The sequence below is a fragment of the Cornus florida genome, unplaced genomic scaffold (genome assembly GCF_030987335.1).
Source record: "Cornus florida cultivar Cherokee Brave unplaced genomic scaffold, ASM3098733v1 CherokeeBrave_3.0.0_Hap2_Chr01, whole genome shotgun sequence".
NCBI classification, from domain to species: Eukaryota; Viridiplantae; Streptophyta; class Magnoliopsida; order Cornales; family Cornaceae; genus Cornus; species Cornus florida.
The window spans coordinates 51,055,454-51,078,647 of record NW_026775571.1 but is presented as its reverse complement, the minus strand read 5'-3'; the positions used below and the strand labels follow the sequence as shown (position 1 = coordinate 51,078,647).

The 23,194-nt window shown below is 35.1% G+C and overlaps 1 protein-coding gene across 2 annotated transcripts; it reads left to right on the top strand.

The window, feature by feature from the left end:
• Positions 1 to 12,823: 12,823 nt before the first annotated feature.
• LOC132296618 (protein WVD2-like 3) lies at positions 12,824 to 18,733 on the top strand. 2 transcript variants are annotated; one of them, XM_059794806.1, is made up of 7 exons: positions 12,824 to 12,971; positions 16,020 to 16,584; positions 17,193 to 17,281; positions 17,389 to 17,482; positions 17,612 to 17,683; positions 17,891 to 18,001; positions 18,227 to 18,733. In XM_059794806.1, exons 2-7 carry the CDS (start codon positions 16,024 to 16,026, stop codon positions 18,527 to 18,529), a joined length of 1,230 nt encoding a protein of 409 aa, XP_059650789.1. In that variant the 5' UTR covers positions 12,824 to 12,971; positions 16,020 to 16,023; the 3' UTR covers positions 18,530 to 18,733. The 2 variants fall into 2 exon arrangements, with proteins under 2 accessions (XP_059650789.1, XP_059650795.1); XM_059794812.1 differs by lacking the exon at positions 12,824 to 12,971 and adding an exon at positions 13,292 to 13,914.
• The last annotated feature ends 4,461 nt before the right edge of the window (positions 18,734 to 23,194 follow it).

Here is a 23,194-nt window from a genome sequence, read left to right as displayed (position 1 = left end):
AGACTTTGTAAGTCTCCTGTTTGTTGGACTGAGGTGGGCGAGATAACCGCCCTAGGACCTGACATTGTACTTGAGACTACTGAGAAGATTAAGTTGATCAGACAGAGATTGCTTATAGCTCAGAGCCGACAGAAGAGTTATGCGGATAGGCGGAGACGATCACTTTCTTTTGAGGTAGGAGACCATGTTTTTTTTCGAGTTTATCCACGGAAAGGGTTGTTGAGGTTCGGGAAGAATGGCAAGTTATCGCCACGATTCATTGGACCTTTTGAGATCTTAGACTGGGTAGGAGAGGTTGCCTACAAACTTGCTTTGCCACTGCAGATGGACAGAGTTCACAATGTTTTCCATGTATCGATGCTAAGGAAGTACGAGCCGGATCCATCTCACATTTTGAGTTGGGTTGATGTGGACATTGATGAGGATGTTTCCTACGATGAGGGACCAGTTCAGATCCTTGACACACAGCAGAAGGTGTTGAGGAACAAGACGATACCATTAGTGAAAGTTCTCTGGAGGCATCATGGAGTTAAGGAGGCTACTTGGGAGCTTGAACATGAGGTTCGCTCCAAGTATCCAGAGTTGTTTTCTCTCTCAGGTATGTCTTGATTTCGGGGACGAAATCTTTTAAAGTTAGGGAGAATGTAATGTTATGAATGTTTTTTTTTTTTAATATACATATAATGTAAAAAAAAAGAAAAATGGGTTTAATGCTGGTGGTGGGGCCCACTACCCACTTATTCTTATAAAGGCCAAAGGGCCATTATTTTGGCCTCAAAGCTTTCTTCTCTCCCCGGCAGTAGGTATCTCTCTCTCTTTCTCTGTTTTTTTTTTTTTTTTTGCTTTTTCTTTCTTCAATTTTAAACTACAATTACTTTCTCATTTTTGAGAATTTTTGGGTGCCGTATGCAGCAAAACGAAGAGCGCGGCGAGATCTTCACATAGATGTAAGCAATTTTAGCTTTGGTGCCTCCTTGAATTTTTGAATCTAGGGCTTTGGAATTGGGGGTTTTCTCCTCCTTTGACGTAGGGGTTCTTAATGTACAATTTCTTGCACCTTAGTGAATTTCCTTCTTGATTTTGCTACTTAGCATGCTATTTTGTGTTGATCTTCTTGTAAATGATTTAATTGTTCTAAATGAATTACATGACTATGTGTTTTAGTTGACATTATGTGTAATAGCATACTTGAATGACATAGAATTCATGTCTTACATGCCTAATCCTGCTAGCTTATTGTTGAATGTAAGTAATGTGATAATTTCTTTGAAATTCTTGTAAAGCATGTAAAATGGCATGAGTTTGAAATTTTCATGTGTGTTGATAACTATTGGCATGGCATGAAAATATAAAATATACATGTACTTCATTGGGAAGAAATGGGAAATATTGTTTTTTTTTTAATATATATATATATATATATATATATATATATATATATATATATTTGGGAAAGAATGTTGAAAATGATTTTGTAAAAAAAAAAAAAACCCGGCCACCTAGGAGTTGCCTAGGGACCATGGCGTTAGTGAGGCCTAGAGGGGACTAGGAAAATCGCCTTAGTGTGGTTGAGTTACCTGGGCCCCAAATGACGCCATGGAGTTGCCATGGGTCAGGGACAGTAGCCAATCCTCCTCTCATGCCGCCATGGAGTTGCCATGGGACAGGTTCACTAACGGTTTAAAAATGATGATGGAAATGGTTTTGGCAAATGGGGAGTGACATTACATGGCATGGCACATCATTGCATGGCATATTCATTTGTGGTATTGGATTAATGACGTGGTATTGCGGTTATATATATATATTTATTTATTTATTATTATTTTTTTTCCCGACATGGTATGATCCCAATTTCCTTATTCCTATTCATTGTGTAGATTCACGGGGTCTCAAGAGGTATACCTTAAGCACTTCCTACTGAGCTTATGCTCACCCCTTATATTTTATATTTTTTTCAGGAAGCGGGAAAGAAGTGGCGGATGACGTTCCACGATAGGCTTAAATTGGATTAGAAGACCTTTTTGTTATTTTTGTATCTAAGTCCCACTATTTTTGTAAAACTTAACATATTGTATTATGTACTGAGACTTATGGACTCTTGCTATTGTAGTTATATTCGTGGGCTGTAATTTCATTAGAAGTTGTTTAAACGTTGTAAGACATGGACGTTCGACCTTAATTATATTTTTGGGACTGTAATTATGATATGTGGATTAAATAGTATGTAGTTGTTCCACTATAAACTGAACTATGTTGAGATATAATGAATGGATGAAAGAAATCTATTATTTACATTGTGCTGGGACAGGTTAGGTAAATTTTGAAGGTCCAAGAGAGGCCTTATGCATTTTTTTGCATTTAAGCAGGTTGTTGTAGGACCCCTTTCTAGCAGAGGTCATGCCGAATTTTTTTTATAATTGGTATCAGTTTAGGGTCATTTCACTAAGCTATTTTAAATTATTTCTAGCATAAATCACATCATTTATGCAATTTAAATAACATAGAAGCATATTATACAAGGCAACATGATATAGATTCTCAAAGTTGTCAACTTGAAATATAAAATGCGAAAACAACTAAAGAGGATCATGCCACCTAACGTTTATGTTCTAAATGAATCTATAGAATCATTCCTAAGTTACATTTGAACATTATAACATAAATGTACTTAACAACATTAAAACACAAGTCACAATATCGATGCAGTTTAACCAACATTAAAACTTCCAATATAACGCATAAAGCATGATTTCTCAAAGTTAACATCTTGAAACTTAAAATAGGAAATCAAATAAAGAACAACAAGTTACAACATCATCTAGTTATCAACTTGAAATGAAATACGAAATCAAACAAGGTGGATACTCGGACATCACGCCGGATCAAACCGACAACATAGTTACTTTAGGGTTACTAGCCCATGTGTAACCTCCCTATGTGCGTACTAGAGTTGTAGAGGGACAATCCCCCGTACTAGAACCATATCCTAGCTGTAGTCAAACAACGACATCCCCAAGTTTCCAAAATCAACAAGTTGTGCAACAACGTATATATCAAAATATATATACAAGATAATCAACTATCTACCACGCACAACCAAATTTGGAAACACATGTAATACCTGCTTTAAGTCCACAACTGCTACGGCATGACAAATGTCGAATCTTCAGTGTGCGATTCGTTACACGTTATAACATTGTTACTCAATATTAAAAACATAAACTCATGAATTTAAATATAACAACAATGTTATCCAATGCTTAAAATGTAACCAAGTGAATGTACGACAAGTCCAAGTCTATGATTTAAACATGGAAACAACTTCCAAAACACAATTAAATCCATGGAGCAATTAGATATAATTTAATTAAATAAAAATAATTAAATTCTCTAGATTCCAAATCAATTCCAAATAATCTCAAATCAATACATGTTAAAGGATATAGCATGGTCATCACCTATATCTATTTAAAAACTTAATTAGGTTATTGGAATAATAAAGTAGAATTTAATTAAATCATGCTAATTAAATCCTAAGATTCTAAAGCAACTTCAAATGGTCCCAAATTAATATATGATAGTAAACAAGTCCTAGTCATTACAAATATCAAGTTAAAAACTTAATTAAGCCAATGAAACCATTAAATAGATTTTAATTAATTCTTTTAATTAAAATCTCTAGATTTTTAAAGTCATCCAAATATTCTCAAATTAACATAGGTTAGAGAACATGCCCAGGCCTATTATAATATCGCATTACAAGTTGATTTCATGCAAGTTACAACCATGTGAATCAAACTTTCACAAAAGATAATTATTAAATAAAAGTTACAATACTTATCCAAATAATCATAATTTAATATATGTTAACAAACACATCAAGACCAAATTTACTAGTATGTCACAATTTAATTCTAAGTTGTATACCATCATGAGAATTAAATCTTAAGCATAGAAAGTAATTAAATTAATTTCTAAAACTTGAACTAGAACATGCATACAAGTTGTATAAGCTTCTAAAACAATCAATACAACATTAATATAAACCTAAGACATCTCCTACCTCAATTTGAGATGAAAATCTTAATTCCCCACCGAAAAAAAAGTGCTCCGAATCTGACGATACTTCTAGGTTATGTCAGGGACAACAAGAAGAACAACTTTAACCTTTTAGGCACCATGAAAATCCAAACCCGAACTCAAAAATGGTCGAAAATGGATTCTGATAAGGGGGAAAGGTAGAGCACGACGAGGCCTACGATAAACGTTAAGGCGGGAGAGAAATAACAAAGAAATGCAAGTGGAGAAGAAGAAAGAATGGTGGCAACCCAAAAGACTGCCATAGCTGCCGGCCAAAAAGGGAAGAAGAAGAGGAAAAAGTGATTTTTCACTTTAAGACATTCTATTTATAACAAAACCATAAAAGTGCCCTTAAAGGGCCCCGCTGGGTCCGGAAAAGTGGAATTTGAGCAGATGCGCTCAAATGGCAAAACCCCGTGAACAAAAAAGAACTGAAATGAGAAAACATAAATAACGAAAGAAACAACGTCAAAAAATGAGTCCCGAGTAAAGAGATATGCCCCGAACAAGTTTGGCGGCAACTAGGGTCAAAAATCCCTAAAACTGGGGAAAATGACTGGGAGGAAATTCTAAGAGTTCATGACTCAATGAAATGTGAAAATGAATCCCGTACGAGGCTCCAGGCTCAAAATAAAACATTTTTTAAATAACTGTCGTTAATTGCACAATGGCCCCTCCAAAAAGGGTTAATTGCATTAATGACCCGGAATGAAAATATCTTCCAAAAATATTTTCTTAAAAACCCCCTAAATAAACATCTCCAAAAGATATTTATGAAAAACATCCTAAGAAAAGAAAATGATTTTGAAGAACTTTGCATCCATACCCCTATGGACACCGGGAGCAACCAGAGTACTTTTTTACAAAAGTAAAGATATGTATTTTGTGGAAACCACTTAGAATGAAGGTACATGAAGTCAGAAATCAACTCCGAGCATGAAAAGTGAGGTTGTGCCAAAAAGTGACCAACAGGGAAAAAGACGAAAAGTGAATAGTGTCCAAAATGTAAAAATGACGCAGTCCTTAAAGGAAATTGTCAATTCAAAGGAAAGAGTCTCAGAAACCATTCCCGAGCACTCGAGATGACACTAAGTGATAAAAAACCGAACTCAGAAAAGAAAATTGAATGGAAAAAATTTATCTGTAAAATTTGAGAAAAAGAAAAGGAGGAAAAATGATCGGGTCAATACAGAAAAGGGCTCTGCCTAGTCTAGAATGAAAGTAGAACCTACCCTCTCCACCTTTCGTTCTATCAAGAGTATAGCATAATAGAAGATCAACAAGATTCAAGGTCAAACTTCGAACCTTATTTGATTCAAGAAGGTAAGAGAGGATGTGGAAAAAATTAGGGTTAACCTGAAGGGGAGCCAAGTGCAACACTGATAGAACCCGAAGGTAAAAAAGGTTAAGGGGAAATCGAAAAGCAGGAAAGTGTAAAGCTGAGAAAAGCATCTCGCCCTTTTCCAAAACCTTGCCAATACTAAACTTTAAATCATGATCATACTCCTTAAGGGTAATATCCAGAGGAAGGATTATGGGACCCTATGCATAACCACACGAACTTACCACCGCAGTCTCCTATTCAGAATCAGACATATGAACACTATGAGTTCGTTCGCTACTTTCTTAACTTATAATGTTAGAAAGAGGGAACGAAAGAAAGACTAACCTCGACAGATGAAAAGAAATGACGCAGCAGCAGTCAGATTCTTGCTTAAACTCAGAAATAGGATCATAGACATGAATAACCAAGTGACAAGAACATAATATATAGGCGAAATGAAGCAGAGAACGAAGAGGCGAGCACGAAACCCAAAAAATCGAAAGCACAAATGGTAATGATAGGCAGTAATAGTGGCAAAAACTTCTCCACTTCCTAAAAGTAGTTGTAAATTCCATATATGAATTCAATTCATAAAAGTAATTAGGGGCAAAGTGTGGAGGGAAATTTCCCCACCAATCATAACACACCACGTATCAGTAGGTGCACAACCTATTATTAACCAAATTCGCCTTAAAGCCCAGCATAAGCTAGAAGCCTAACAAGAAAGGTCCACAAACATATCAAGTCAGCCCAATTAACGAAGGAAGCTCCACTTGACATGAAATGGATCCAGGGTTAGCCCGATCACGAATAGCCCAAAGCTCCATAACACCCGCCATAAAAGAAAGGGGTGCACGATCTAAAAGAGTAAACACCCACGTTTAGAAAACTGCCAGTAACGGCTCCATATAATTCTCTGAATACAGCTTATAAATATAGTATGAATGAGAATGGAAAGGCATCGTATTCCCATCATTGTTTCTCTCTTGAAAATTGTCTATTGTTTCTTCTGTATTTCACATACTTCCTTTTGATTTATTTCTTTAAGTGTTTGGTTGTGAGAAATTGCACCTACACACCTGTGGGTTTGGGTCGTTACACAAAGGCTATACACGGGAAGCCCTAACCCTAATATAATCTAACATTCTCCCTCAAAGTCAAGGTAGGTTATATGAAATCATCTTGAGTTTGGAAATAAGATCTCAAAAGTGGCCTAGTGGAATAAATTTGGTGAATACATTTGCTATCTAATCATAGGAACCGATGGACTGTAACTGCAACATATTCTGGAGAATATGACGATGAACAAAATGACAATCAATCTTAATGTGTTTGGTGTGTTTGCAATCTGAATTGTACTTCTATTATCACAATAAATAGGAGTGGCAGTAGACAAAGAAACTCCCATATCCTAAAGAAGCCAACATGACCATAGTAGCTCAATGGTCGCATCTATAAGTGCTTTGTACTTGGCTTCTGTGCTAGATCGAGCCACACTAGTTTGTTTCTTTCTACGCAAAGAGATGAGTGTGTCACCAAGAAAGATGTAAAAACCTGTTGTAAAACAACGATCTATTGGTTTCCTGTCCAATCAGCATTTGTATAAGCACGAAGTACAAGAGGTGATTGATGAGAAAAATGAAGTCTATTAAACATAGTACCCTTTAGATAGTGAAAGATACGAAGAACAATAACATAATGAAAAGAACTCAATGTAGGCATAAACTGATTAACGATATGAACGACATGAGAGATATCTAGATGGGTGATAGTAAGATATACCAAACAACTAACCAATTGCCTATATAGAGTGCCATCATGAAGAGATTCACCATCATGTGGAGTGAGTTTTACGATGGGCTTGAGTGGTGTATTTGTAATTTTGTTGCTAGTTATTCCAGCTTTTAAAAGAAGATCCAAGTTGTACTTTGCCTAAGTGAGGTGGTAGACATCTGCAACTGTATTGATCTCAAGTCTAAGAAAATAACTAAGTGGTCCAAGATCCATCATCTCAAACTGTTGACTGAGAAATTGCTTAAGTTCTTGAATCCCCTCTGTGGAGGGAAAATACTTTCCCACCAATAAAAGAATGACACATCAGTATAAGAGGGGACCACCAACTATATAAAGACTATTCAACTTTTAACTTGGGCTTCAATATGAATAGTGGGCCGGGTTAAACAAACACGGTGGGTTGGACTCATTAAGAAGGCCCGAGCAAATAAATATTGGATAAATCTCACAAATAAAGTAAGTGATGGGTATAATGGTAAAAATAATTTAAAATTCTCTCTTTATTTCTCTCTTACCGAACAAAGTAAGTTATCAATTTCTTCTCTTATCTTTCATTCAAATCAAACAAAAAAAGAAAATAATATAATCTTTTCTCTAAAGATATTTTTTCTCTTATCTTTCATCCAAATCGAAAGAAAAAAAGAAACAGATGCGAGTACAATCTTTTCTCTAAAGATATGTCACAACTCATCCATTATCCTCTTCTTTCTATTTTATTTTTTTCCTTGCTATATATGAAACATTAGGACAGGTTTGAAATGACTTAAAGTTTAAATGTGTTGCACGTGTGGGATTGACAAGGCTTTTTATTTCTTTCTTATATATTGGTATATACATTATATATTTTGGGTAATTGGGTAAGTGAAGTGACCGTGATTGTTGGCAAAGAATGAGACAGGTCTGCCCTAATTAATAATTAAGTACTTCCTTAAGACATAGTTTAATTGAGGTGTTTGTTCACAAAGAATGAGACATGTCTGCCCTAATTAATAATTAATTATTCAATTAAGACTTAGTTTAATTTTGGTGTGGGACTGATTTTGGAGGAGAGATGATGACAATCATGTCCGTTGGCATGTACAATCTTTGGAGTGGGACCCACTATAATTTTCTTAGGGTTGAAGGTTATAGAGAGGGGGGGTGGGTCCCTCCCCATTATTTGTGCCTCCATGGCATTCTTTCTTGTACTCCACTCACATCTCCAACACAACAAAGTCACAACTCACATTAGACATTCATGGGCTCAATCTGACCTTACCGTCTCCCTTAAAATCTCCATTAGTCATAATTGCCCTTGGTTTTGCCACTAATTTAGAACCAAACCTTTTAATGAACCAATTTTGTGAACAACTTCAATTAATTTTACTAGTATAAAAAGCTGACTTTGTTTTTTTATTCATTTATTGTTTATTTTTATTTTTGGCTGTTCTTTAATGGTTCAACAATAGTCTTAACTAATTTTCAGTGGACAAAATGAAATACCTTGCCAAACAGAGATTGGTTGTTGAGTAATTGCATGGGAAAGTGATGTAATTAACAATGGCAATAGTTATATACTAAGTCACATAATTCATAATCATTTTTAATAGGTGTCCTCCTTCCGGGAGTGCTCTTGCTCTTAAATTTATTGCACGTTTTTATTTTTATTCTCACCGCGACTTAATTTTACCGCTTTTATACTTTCATGCTCTGACTCCTTCTCCTCCCGTTTTATGTGAGTTAGGTTATATATGTTTAGAAATAGTTAAAAGATAACCAAAATTGATAGTCCAAACACTGTCTTAACCTGTTTTAGTGAGGACAAATTATGTGATTATAGAGGATTGACAGGGACAAATTGGGTAGAGGGAAAAGTGGGGTGTAATATTATATAAATTAGAGGGTGTTATGGCTTTATCAAAAGGGTTAGAAGGAATAATCAAAGATGGAGCCCAAGCAATAATTGGGACCGAACCCCTTCTCTGGCTTTAATCAATTTTTGGTTGAGACGTGAACGTCTCATTGACACAATATAAAACCCTTCTGTAAATCTATCTTACCTAAATTACCCATACAACAATGTGTGTACAAAACTAAACAACAAAATAAAATATGTTATATGGTGCGAGAGTCTCTCTTTTTGAAGGGTGATTGTTGAGGGGCTAAAAATCCTCTTCTAAGAATTAATGTTCAGTCCGGTCCCATTAGTGACATACTTTATAAAAATATTGTGATGTTCAATTCATGATCATGATAACAGTTACGGTCACGGTGTAATTGATTCGAACGAATATTGACATACAACAGCCAAACTGATCGATTCATAGAGACTTGTGACAATATCGGACCTTTAAAAAAGGGTTACGAACTGGTCAATATAGCGAACCACTGGAGGGGACAGAATTATAACATGATAAATTTTGCAACGTATATTACTAACTGGAGGGGACATAATTGCTCTTTCGCATAATTTTTTTTTTATCCGATCGTTGATATATGTGCAATCACAAAAAATTATTAGATGGTTTATATCGTATTATGCGGTTTAATTCAATCAAAACTTTTAATTATATATTTTAGGGAGAAAATAAAAAGTTCAATGAGTCATTCTAGAAATATTATATTTGTTACGACAAACAACTGTTGTAACACTCACAAGCGGATTGTAGAGCCTATCATGAGTGATAATGTGTCACAATACATTTATAATTGGTGCAACAGTAGCGTATCGTAACAAATGACAGTGGTTTTCATTCTGTAGATTTAAAAGAATTTATGCATTGAGTTAGTTTGGTATAAATAGAGCCATTATTTGTTAAAAAAATTGGGCTTTATTCATATGCCACGAACATTTCAACCTGCAGTGCACATATGACCACACATTAATTTCAGATTCTATAAGATGTTAATGTTTTTGAATCAACCCCCTTGGTTTTGAGCTGTTGAATTAATTACACATTTGACAATTATTCTTCTTCAACAGGTTTAGTTGGATTCATATTGTACTGTCACACAAATATTACTTCCACACACGAATATAATATTTTGCAAATATCAAAAACAAATCACCAATTTTCAATATTACCCCCTTTTTTTTTTTTATCCAAATAGGAAAACTATAGCTGTTAAATACTTTAATGGACACATTTTTTTGTCAAATTAACCAAAACAAATTATATATACACACACACATTTTTTTTAATTTTTTTTTCTTGGTAAATTATACACACACTTTTATGACTTAGAATAACAAAACTATCCTCATTGAAACATGATATTTTTCTTCGACGGTATAGTTCGGTGGTACTTTCTTGCTTTTCAAAATAATAAAAGGTCGTTCAAATCATCGTAAAGATAAGTGGATGTTTCTTAGTATATTTCTTGCCAAAATTATATATATATTTTTTATCATATAAAATAAAGATGATAACGATGAAACTATCAAAGAAGGTGTAACTAATCTGATGACAAGTCATTTGGATAGTTTTTTTTAGTATCTATAATGAAGGACTTTGTAGGTAAGCAATGGTTGCTACCGTTGTGCTACTAAATTTTTTAGGCCAAACTTATTTTAAGGAATATATATATATACACACACACACAATAGAAAATGAAGAATCAATACAAAAGACATGACAGATTGGCATTTATAAAACATTCATATTCCAATTTCTCAATTACAAGGGCATTATTTTCATCTCATTAAACTAGTACTTTGTTAGACAAAGTTGTAATATTGAAGTAGTACTTGATACAGGGTATAATCGTCAACATCTAATAGACAATACCTATGCATAATAGAATGAATAATAATAATACAAGGGAAAAAATACATTGTAAAAGATGAATGAATTGTCAAGATTTGCTACTCACAGTGGTTTATACAGAAAATATATGGGCACATCATAACAGTTCGTGCAATTATCAAGATTTGCTATTCATAGTCATTTGTATACTCTTTTCGATAGGAGAAAACATACTATATACCTGGTGCACATAGCAGTGCTTGCTTGTGCTTGAAAATGGATAACACTGAATTCGGTACACAGTGCACTGGACGTACCAAATACCTGCTCCTCCTATATACATCACTTGTTATGTTTTCAATTTTTATCTCTTTTATAAAAATCACACAAAATGATGTCTATCCACAATTATCCAAACAACCATAGATAACAAACCTCTTAACCAATGATCAAATTTGAGAAGTGACCATTTTAGGTAAAAAATCTACACTACAATGGTAAAAAGTCTCATATGTCACGGCATATTACCAATTAATTATATTTTATCATATAAATAAAAATATATCTATACATGTGTTTAGTCATTAAGTTTAAACATTTAATTAGTCAGTAATATTCGTATTATTATTTTATTAAGATTAGTGTTGTTGGGGGCCTAGGGGTCTAGCCAAAGACCCCTACCCAATCCAACTGTCAAAACATTTTTTCTATTTATAAAAATTGACATGTGAAATCATGGTATCACGCTTTTCGACATGGATATTCTTCAATAGATATATTTTTCAAACTCTAAATTTAACTATTTTGAAAACACTATATCATTCTTTTATTTTTTTTGGATTAAGTTGTATATAAAAGAAGAAATTTTACAAATGATGACATAGTAAATATTTTTAAAGTATACACTATGCATAATTCGAATTCAAAAGATACGAAACAAAGAATATGTGAGTCAGATATGGACCTCATTTCATAATGACATTGCAATATCAGGTCCACATCTGCATAATACTTAGTTGACATCTTTTGAATTCGCGGAATATATTATTATTTTTTATTTTTAAAAGAGAATTGAAAATGCTTAGGCTCCTTTTGACTAAATGGAAATAACAAAAAAGAAAGGAAACTGATTTTTTTTTTTTTTTTAATATTTAGAAGTTTAATTAGTAGGAAAAGAAATATTTTAAGAGAAAATTACTTTTCATAACCACCTGATTTTTGCATGAAATTTTCTTCCGAAAAACATAAGAAAATTTTGATTTATTGAGAAAAATTAATGAAGTTTTAATGTAATGCCTCTTATATGGTAAGCTTCATACTATTTAAACCACAAATGATAAATTTTTATAATTTTATTACAAAATTCTAATGCTAACCAAATACACATTGAAAAACTTATTTTTCAACGTGTATTTGAAAAATTACCACCTAATTTTTTCATAAATTTTTTTCTCCAAAAACAACCCAAGAAAATTTTAATTTACTGAGAAAGTTTTATGAAGTTACAGTAATGCCCTTTCTTATATGGTAAGTTTGTTGCTATTCAAATCACAAAATGATAACTTTTTTAATATTCTTCTTTCAAAATTTCAAAAATTTAATGGTAACCAAATACACGTTGAAAAACTTATTTTTCTCTCTTTCACTTCACTTACTTTCGTTTATTTATTTATTTTTTTGACTAGTATTTTTTATCTAACAAAACACAGCCAGTGAGAAAGTACCAGGTAGTCCACAGTTGGAATTAATTCCACCACCTACACGGACCAGAAGAAATTCATTGAGGCGCTAAAAAAATTCGAACGACGACTGTTTTCATGTCAAATTTCAAAAGAGAATATATAAACGGAGTGAAGTGATGCCGTTTAGTAGATAGACAGACGGCGTTGTATGTTTGTACTTCGTAGTGTTGTAACTTTGTATATATAAATCCAGTAACAGACACAAACTCGCACGCACATAGCTTTAGAACCGCTCGATAAGGCAAAACAAGAAGACCTTCTTCTTCTTCTTCTTCTTCTTCTCTCAGATCAGACTAAAAATCTGTAAGAAATCTCTCACCTCTTCGTCATTTCGAATCTCTCTTTACCTCTCGATCTGTTCTCTTTGTGCATTTGCTGTAATGTACTTCGCTTACTGCTCTATTCATCAACAGATCTGTACACACATCTTCGTTTCAGTCCCTCTTTTTCTTGATTGATCTGTTTCTCGATATGGGTTTGATTTATCTTCTTGAATTTTGTTGGATTTTGTGAAGAATTTCATTTGAAAGTCAGAAGGTTTTTTTTTTTTTTTTTTTTTTTTTTAAATTTGAAATTCTTCCATTTTTTATTTATTTATTTTATAATTACATTTTAGACGGTGTTTGGTTGATTTGGAAATGTGGGAAAAGAAATGAAAATGATGTTTCGAATTTTAGCTGGGGAACCGAGGGTTTTTGTTTGGTTAGTGAGAAAATGCAGGAATTTTGATAATTTGAATTTTAAATTGAAGAATTTGATTGGATATGTCAGAATTTTTTTTTTTTTTTCAAATTTTTTGAATTTCTTCCATTTTTTTTGAAATTTTAATATTATATTTTAGACTGTGTTTGTTTGATTTGGAAATGCGGGAAAGAAATGAAAATGATGTCTAGAATTTTAGCTGGGGAACAGAAGATTTTTGTTTGGTTAGTGAGAAAATGCTGGAAATTTGATTATTTGAATGAAAATTTGGCTTATACTGCTAGTTGGTTTGGGTTGAGAGTGGGCTTTCATGTGTTAACAATCAAGGAGTATAGGAGGTCAAATCGAATTTTGTTTGCCTTTCTATTTCTCGGTTTTTGAGTAACAAAAAGGGGTGTTCTGTTGTTTTACTGTTATCTATCTTATATAGTGTTTGTTTGGAGGATAAGGCGCTGAGGTGTTGAATTTTCTGCAAATGGTTTGATTTCTAAGCCAGTGGATTTTCCCTTGCATTTGATGTATGTTTTTCTCATTTTGCAGTGAGGTATGAATTGAAGCTTTAAATATAGATCTGTTGGAATTATACATTTTTGTGTCGTTGTATGATACATGCACATGAACATACACCGAAAAGAATTAATGAATGTAATTCAACTTTTAAAAACAGAGAATTTGGTACTATTTTTGCCTTTTTATCCATTTTATGTTTCCCACAAAGACTTGAAATCTGTTTTCATTCGACCTTATACATTCTAATGAACCCCTTTTGCTTTATCAACAACTTTGTACACATGCTTAGATGTAGCCATCCACATGTATGCATGTTCCTTCCTTCCTTTTGAATATCAGTGAACTTCGAAGAGAGCATAGAACTTTATGAAGTATATGGGAATTATAGTGGCAAAGGTTAGGACTTGGGTCTGTTTTTAATTGTCTCCTCCCAACAGCCCACTTAGGTGGAACATACACTTATTTTATGGGACATATACCTACCTCTTCAGTTCTATAATTATTGGTTTTTCTTTATGCTCCATGGATTCCCCAGTTGGTGCGAACCAAATGATTCTGCGCTGCTACTTTTTGTTCATTATCAAGTTGTCTCTTCGTGTTCTCCAAGACCATTATCTCTTAATTGTTTGTGCATTCTCCTTTTACATAGTGAATATGTTTTTTAAACATTCTCAAAAAAACATTAAGAATATCATAACTAGTCTGGTTGTTAGAAAAAGACCTGTTGGATAAATAGTTGTATCATCCCTGATAATCAAATGAGACAGTTTGCCTAAAATGCATAAGTACATACATGACTTATGTTAGTTTAACATGTGGCTTCTTAATCTGCATATTGTTTCGATGAATTTGATTTTTGTTAACATCAAAGAATTTACATAACATTGCACTGCCTCTCTCATTGCAATTTTGAGTTTGTTTTAGGCCCCAAAAGGGCCAAGACTTCCATCTACCTAGTTGAAATGCATGTGCCTGCCTCAACTTTTTAGAGCAGCTTGGTGAATCTGTCTACTTCTTGATCCCAGTACTTTGGTGCTTATTCTAATGAATCCACACGAGTAAAAGAAAAAAACTGTGTTTGGGTGATCGCATAGTGGAAGTCATGGCCTAAATTCGATATCATAAGCTAACCTCAAGCATTCTACATTTAGTTTGTGTACCACTTATTGCCCAATACCAATTCAGTAATTGAATAATGAGTTGGTCATGTGTGTTGATCTCTCTCAGTATACATGCACAAAACAAGCCTTGCTGGGAACGACTATTTTATGCTTCCATTTTCTTAGATGATCTGTACTCTAACTGATTTTTGGCATTTCTTTCCCTCTTTGAGTGCATTCATCTTTTGCTATTCCAGTGAGTCTGTGTGTTGATCTCTCTCAGTATACATGCACAAAACAAGCCTTGCTGGGAACAACTATTTTATGCTTCCATTTTCTTAGATGATCTGTACTTTAACTGATTTTTGGCATTTCTTTCCCTCTTTGAGCGCATTCATCTTTTGCTATTCCAGTGAGTCATTGTTGTGTAATAGTTTTAAATTTCCAATTTTTTCACTATCCTTTTTATAGTAAAGTAGTAATTGAGCATTTTCCGTGAAAAATATTTGTTTGAAATGCAAGTCTTCTTTCTTAAGAAAAGATGTTTGGCTGATAGCTCCTTTAAAAAAAAAAAAAAAAAGAGGACTGGGTTAAAGATTTGAAAACTGAGGGAGATCTTATCATGGAGATTTGAACTTGCTTGACCATACATCAACTATAACTATAATGACTGTACAACAATTTATTTATTTTTATTATTATTATAATTGTAATGTAATTTTGTATCTTCCTTCTTATGTATTTGTATAAAGGAACTTCTGCGCTATTTTATTTCCTCAGTTGTGCACCTGACCCATAGGAACTGCATTTCATAATATTGGGTTATGTTGTATACTCGAGAGTTGAGGCCTAAAGTTATCTAGAGGATTCGTGAGTTTTCACTATTTAGCATTATAGAGAGACGAGTTTTCTAGAAATTACATTGATAGATTCAGTAGAATTGAATGGTCAGATGTTTGATATAAAAATGATCTCCGATGAAGAACCTTAATTATAGTAAATGATTTTGTTTTGATACTTGTGTGTTTCTTCCCTGCAGTGAAATGGGTATGGAAGTCACTGATAATTGTATGGACAAGGAGCCAGATTGTATCCTAATTTATTCAAATGGTGATTCACATGATTCAAGTCAGGAAATCACTCCCATTCATCACGATGTTGCAGAGTTGTATGAGCACATTAATGGGGATCCGGAACCCCAAATATTGGAAGAGAATGCTGAAGTAAAGGAATATGATGTGAAGGAATGCACTACAGAAAACTCGGTTGAGGTTTCTGAACTATGTCAAGTTGAAAAGTTCGAGGAAAACATATTGAGCTCAAATTCTGACGCTGTCTTGTCAGAGGGGAAGATCAAATCTGAACCACAAAAAACTAAGAATGATAATAAAAAGTCAGAATCTGCTGTGAAACCTGCATCGAAACCTGGTACCGGGAACACTAGAATGAATTACACTGTTCCACAGCCATTTGCTCTGGCAACTGAAAGACGTGCGTCATGTGGAATTCGTCCTGTTGGGACTGAACCTGATGTTTGTGCTGCTGTGACTAAATCATCTCAGGCAAACAGTTTGAAACACCCAATAACTACAAAACAGAATCAGGTAACTGCAATAAAGTCCAGGTTTCTTAGTTTTTCTCTTAATCTGCTTTGGTACTTCTCAATTTTTGCCTTCTATAGTAATCTCTCTCTCCCTCCCTCCCTCCTTTCCTCCCTCCCCCTACATATACATATACATATAAATATACTTACATATATGCATACACTATGTTACATGGACTCGAGTACAGGTATGCCAAATCTCTAAGCATAGGGACACATGGACAGTACTAGATATTCATTTTATTTAATTAGTTTATTTTTGTTTCTAGAGTAAAGTAATGTTTTTATTTAACATAGTGTTCAATTTAGGCTATTAACTCATTTTAAGTACTAATACAATATAATTGAAGGATTGGGTATGCCTTTTAAGTACATGTCCAACCAAAAGTGTCGGATGGACCCATATCTCATACCCATGTCCAAGCAATGTGTGTCCGATCTGGGTACTTCACTACTTTTGAAAGAGTCCACGTAACATAGCGTATACATATACATCTTTCCAAAATTGTTATCGTGTCATGGAAATTATTTCCCAAGCATTATATTGACAAAATCTGGGATCAGGTGATTGTTTATTGATGATAATGAAAGTTTTCTATTTTCGTGCAGGTAGTCTCACCTTTGGTATCTAGGAAGCCATTGCAACCTGATAATAAGAAGCATCCTGATGAAGAAGATTCTTGTTCTGTTGCTTCCTCGTATGCAGTCCAAGCTTGATCTCATTTTCTTATACTGTCCTTTTCTTCACTTTTATGTTCTATTTCTCTCTCTGACTCTGTTTTGGAAAATCCTTATCTTTGCAAAGTGTTGCAGCATCAGCCCAGCTCAATAAGCTCAGGACATCTGTTGCTTTAGCTCCAGTGTTTAGATGCTCTGAACGTGCAGAGAAACGGAGGGAGGTAGTGCTTCATTGATCTTTTGCATATGAAATTTGTTTTATAACCTTCTGTAACGTGCAATATGCTTAAAAAACTCAGTATGCAGAAATTGTGCCTCACTGTTCTCTTCATTTTCTGCCATCTTTTTAGTTTTATTCAAAATTAGAGGAGAAACACCAAGCTCTGGAGGCTGAGAAAACCCAGTTGGAATCAAGGACAAAGGTATATTGTTACATTTCTTTCTCGATTATCATTCTATTTCAGTGGTAATTACAATTCCCCTTCTCCCTAATATGCATACCCGAGATTCGACTTTTCTTCTGTGTTACTCTTCCTCACCTTAGTGTCTCTTCATGTTAGTTATATAAGGTAGATAATATAAATATTTCCTCTCTGCATTTATCCCTTTGTTGATCTTCAAATTTTTAGGAAGAGAAAGCAGTAGCTATCAAGCAACTGAGAAAAAGTTTAATGTTTAAGGCGAGCCCCATGCCGAGTTTCTACCACGAGGGACCACCACCCAAGGTTGAACTGAAAAAGGTACCCCACACTTTTTCTTGTTTCTCATGCAAATGCACAGGAAGTGTATAACTTTTTAAGATGTTAATTGAAGTGTCAAGTAACATTGTTACTAATGAGCTAGCAAAACGAAAAAAGAGGAAAAGATCCAATTACAGTAAATTTTTATTTTATACTATGATTAACGTTCTTGTCAGTTACTATTAAAAGCTTAAAATTTTGCACACTGCTTTATCTGGATGCTAGCCACCACCCACTCGTGCAAAATCACCGAAGTTGGGCAGAAGGAAGAGCTGCAGTGATGCAGTTGGTTTTTCTCGGGGAGACAAGGTGATGGGAGCTTGTGGTCGAGGGACACGTAACAGTCTAGGAAGTTACAAAGATACTACCACCACTTCCCCGAACAACATGAAGGACCGGGTCGCTGTCCAGAATGGTAATGCTGCTTGCAAGTCCAAAGATGAGCTCAAACAAGTGAGAGAGACAAATGAATTGATTCTGCCTAAGTTAAATGGAGAGGGAAGTGTGGACATTGCTGTTATGTCTTGAGTCTCTGGTGAGTGTTTAATTTAATGATGGAAAAAAGTCTTCATTTTCTCTTGCTTTCTTGTGGCTACTGCTTTAAGGAATGTCTATTGGACTTCATTGATCTGCAAGGACTTGTTGCAGTGGATTGTGTAATGCTAATGTATTAAGTGTAAATTTTTGTAAGTTATTTCCATACAAATATATAGAGTTCAAATTTGTCATGAAGGCTATTCCTTATCTTGGAGGAAAAGACTAACGTCTCCTTTCCTCTTTCCCTCTTTTTGTATGTGAGTGTGTATATTGTCCTTATATGTATACATGCATGTATGTATAATTCCACGTTTTGCATACAGGATTGAAATGAAGCAAGAATCAAATAAATAAAGCAGGACTGAAATGGTTATTATATTAGAATTGTTCAGATACGATGGAATATATTTTATATGTTGTCATCATTATCATCTCTCTTTATCTCAATTGAATGTGGTTGGCTACATGATTTTTTTTTTTTTTTTTATTATTATTTTCCTTCTCTAATTTGGCAAATTAGTTCTTCATTTTATATGATTTTTTTAAAGTTATTTTTTATTACTTTATTTCATGATTTCCTTGAAGTAATAAAAATGATCTAAAAAAATTAAATTTAAGAGAAGACATAATATATAATAAAAAAATTAAAAAAAGAGAATTTATGTGATCGACTCAAGGATGACGATGGTAAATATATATATTTTTTCCATATAAATTAATATTCATTTCCTTACATGTCATCCTTGTGTTTTTATTGCATGTCCTATTAAATTTTTTTGGGTAAAGTACAATGACATCCCATGAGGTTTGGTACAAGAACATTCATACATAAGTTTACTTATTTTTAGACAATAACATCGTCTTCATTATTTGATTAATTTTAATTGTAAGATATCAAAACAATTAGATGGCCAAATTACCCTTTCTCTTTATCTACATATATATATAAGACGCGCGCGCGCGTGCACACACACGCACATATATAGGAAAGCTGCTCAGACACACCAGGAAAGTCAAACTCTTAGATTTCTTGGCTTCTGGGCAATGGCAAAGATATCTTCCTTCATCCCAAAACTTTACTGTTATGTAGATAGGGTTGCAAATGAACCGATGGGCTTAACTCGTTAAAAGTTCGGTTCGGGCTCGTTCATTTAGTAAACGATCCAAGCTCGAGCCTGATTTTCAAGCTCGTTTAGTAAACGAGCCGAGCTTGAGCAATCTTGAGCTTGGCTCGTTAGGCTTGTGAACAAGCTCATTAACAAAGCTCATTTGTAATACAATTTTACATTTAAAAGGTTTGGTTTATATGAATATAAGTTTGGCCCAATTCACATAATGCCCAAAGAATTATAAGACTTTAGCCAACATTCAAATAAAATTACATCTCAGCTATTAAATATTGGTTCATCTTCTCAGTTATTGATTTGCTTTAAGTTAAAAGATAAGTATAACCCTAAAAATATGAAGTCTCTAGTGGCAATGGCAAGGGATCTTCAGATAATCCCATAAACAACGGCATCACCATTCTCTCTCCTTCAAACGGATTTTAATGTACCTCTCAAATGCACCCTTAAGTTCAGGCAGTGGAATATATCTTTAGATCGAGTCCCTAAACTCTTGTAAGGTTTGATTTCGATCTTGAAAATTTGTTTGTATTTCTTCTTCTTCTTCTTCTTTTCCGTTGGATGTGGAAACTTCTTCTTCTTCTTTGTTTCTATTGGAGGTGGAGATCGGATTTCATGGAAGAGACCATCTCCGATCAAATTTCATGAAAGAAATGTGTTGTTTCTTGTATTGGGATTATAGAGTATGCAACCGAGCTGAGCCCAAACACTTCCCTGGATATGACGAGCCGAGCCCGAACAACCTAAAGCTTGGCTTGGCTCAATTCATTTGCAGCCCTAGATGTAGAGACCAAGTTCAATAAGTTCTTAGTGCTAATGGGTTGTATTCTTCTAAATTAGCCTTGGATAATTTGTGAAGCAGAGGCATTCGGAAACTTTGGCTTCATATCCCATGGAACCCCTTGGTGATCCCAAGGCATGGATTTCTTTTATAGCTTGCTGTTAGCCCTTGACATTTGTCCAAGGGAAGACATAGGCATCTTGGGATCACTTTGGCTTTTGTTTGAAACATGGGGGTTTATCAAAGAGAGGTTAGTGACACCCTTGACAGCCATGAGGATGCTCAGCGTGCACAGAGGATGCTTAATGGCATTTTCGTAATTATGATAAAAATGAAGTTTAGAGTTTGGACTCGAGAATTTAATGGGACGTGCTTTGAGACCTTAGAAGATTGTTGGTGAAAACGGAATTCAGTTTGGAGGTCCAGAGGGTCCAATATGGGCCATTATGACTCCTCAGCTATAGGTGATATATGTTCCTGCCAGAGTTTTAATATCTACTTCACCTATACTATGGAGTGTGGGAGTTGGAGCTCAACAACTATGCTCATCAGCTAGGCTATGGCATGCCTTGCTTAGAGGGCTTGGCCAACGTATATGGGCACGAGTTACACTAACCCAAGGTGGTGGCACGAGATGGGGGCATCCAAATATTTAAGGTCGGACCAGTGTGCACCAGCTCACGCGCGCCAAAGCGTGCACCAGCGCGTGCGCACGTGCATGCACACAAGCGTACACCAGCGTTGCCCATGGCTTGGCACGCTGTGCACCAAGGGGCACTTATGTATGGGTTCAGACTTGTGGGCTTGACTCAGTGTGGCTCATGGACCATGGCTAAGGCTATGACACCTACATATCACTTGGTGGGCAGCAGGTGTGCCTATCAAGCAAGCATCCAATTAGAAGGAGGCATGTGGGAGTAGTTGAGATATGATCAGTGACTTATGATCAGATGTTCCAGACAAGCCTTGTGACTTATATTCGGTTGTGATAGCATATACAAATATGTTATATGGCTTATGATCAGTTATTACTGTGGCATGTTGTCATTGGCCAGTTTCCTATAAGTTGGGGGATGTTCAACTGAATATACGTATCTATATGTCTGACACAGATAGGTTGTTGAGGGAGAAACCTCTATGGTGTGCTGGACGAGTTTGATTGTGTTATTTGGCTAGAAGGTTGGGCTTGTCAACCTATCCTGTTGTGTCGATACAGACATATACATACTAGTTGTAGGCAGTTTTCTCTGAGTGCCTATTTATTGGAATACTGGGGGCTTGGATTAGGCAGAGTGTACATTGCTGTGTATGTAATGAGAGCCTGTATCTCTTGTACGAAATTGTGTCCTGTGTATTTTGTTTAATAAGATCAAAGGTTGGGACTTGGTCTTGTAAACTGTGTGTGCCTATATTTGTATTTCTGTATTGTGTGTGTTGTGTTGGCTGAGATTTGGTGGCCCCAAGTGCTATTTCACAGAAGAAAAAAAAATTCATAGTGTGATTTGTCCCTGTAACAATTGGTATCAGATCCCCGTTCTACAATGACTGGAAGCAATATTAGAGAAAGAGTTTTTGGTTGGAGAACCTTGTTGGTTTTCCTACAAAAACAGAGGCAGATGATGCAGAGAGCCTTGTTGTTCAGATCGAAAACTTGTCTTCTGAAGTCCAGATCATGAAGAACGATTTATGAAGGTATGGGTAATTTCATGCAGGCCACTAAAGAGCAATTGACCTGTATTATTGAAGATGTGGAGTCTTTGATAGATGCCTTCAAGAAGAATCTGAAGGACATAGAAGATGAAGTGTCCCTGGTGAAGAGGGCCATTCATGGTAGTTCCAGAGGTGCTGGTGATCCTCTTTCACGGAAGATCAAGGTGCCGGATCCTAAGTCTTTCAGTGGTACCCTAAATGCCAAAGAGTTAAAAAACTTCCTTTGGGACATGAAGCAGTACTTTAAGGCTGCTCGGATCCCTGATGGCGAGAAGGTAACCATTACAAGTATGTATTTGTCCGGTGATGTAAAACTGTGCTGGCGAACACGGACAGAGGATGATGCTTCTGTGGGTAGGCCTCGGATTGAAGTCTGGGAGACCCTGAAAAAGGAATTGAAGGATCATTTCTTACCTTAGAACATTGTATAGATCGTAAGGGAATCTCTGAAGAAATTGAAGCACATAGGCACAGTTCATGACTGTGTGAAGAATTTAGTTCCTTGATGCTGGGCATTCGAAATATGTCAGAGGAAGATAAACTGTTCAATTTCATGTCTGGATTACAACCATGGGCTCAGGCAGAACTTCGTAGGCAAGGTGTTAGGGCTCTTCCTACTGCGATGACAGCGGCAGATTTTCTGGTAGATTTCAACATAACAGGATCTACAACTACCTATAAGAAGAAGTTTAAGGAGGGGAAGAAAGACAAAGACTAATCTTTCAAGTTCAAGGACAAGAACAAGAAGAAGGATAAAGACATAGGTTTTGGCAAGTCAAAGGAAGATTACAACAAAGGAAGTAGTAGCAGTGGGACAAAGCCCAACTCTGGTTGTTTTATCTGTAATGGTCCCCATCGTGTTAGAGATTGCTCCAAAAGGGAAAAGCTTAGTGTTATTGTCGTTGAGACTTTGAAAGAAGATTCAGACTTGGATAGTCTAAGTTAAGTCAATCATCTGCAATTACTGAATGTTCTTGCTGAAGAGCAGTCGTTGTTCCAGAAAGGGCTCATGTGAATGGCAAGAAGTGTTGGCTATGGTGG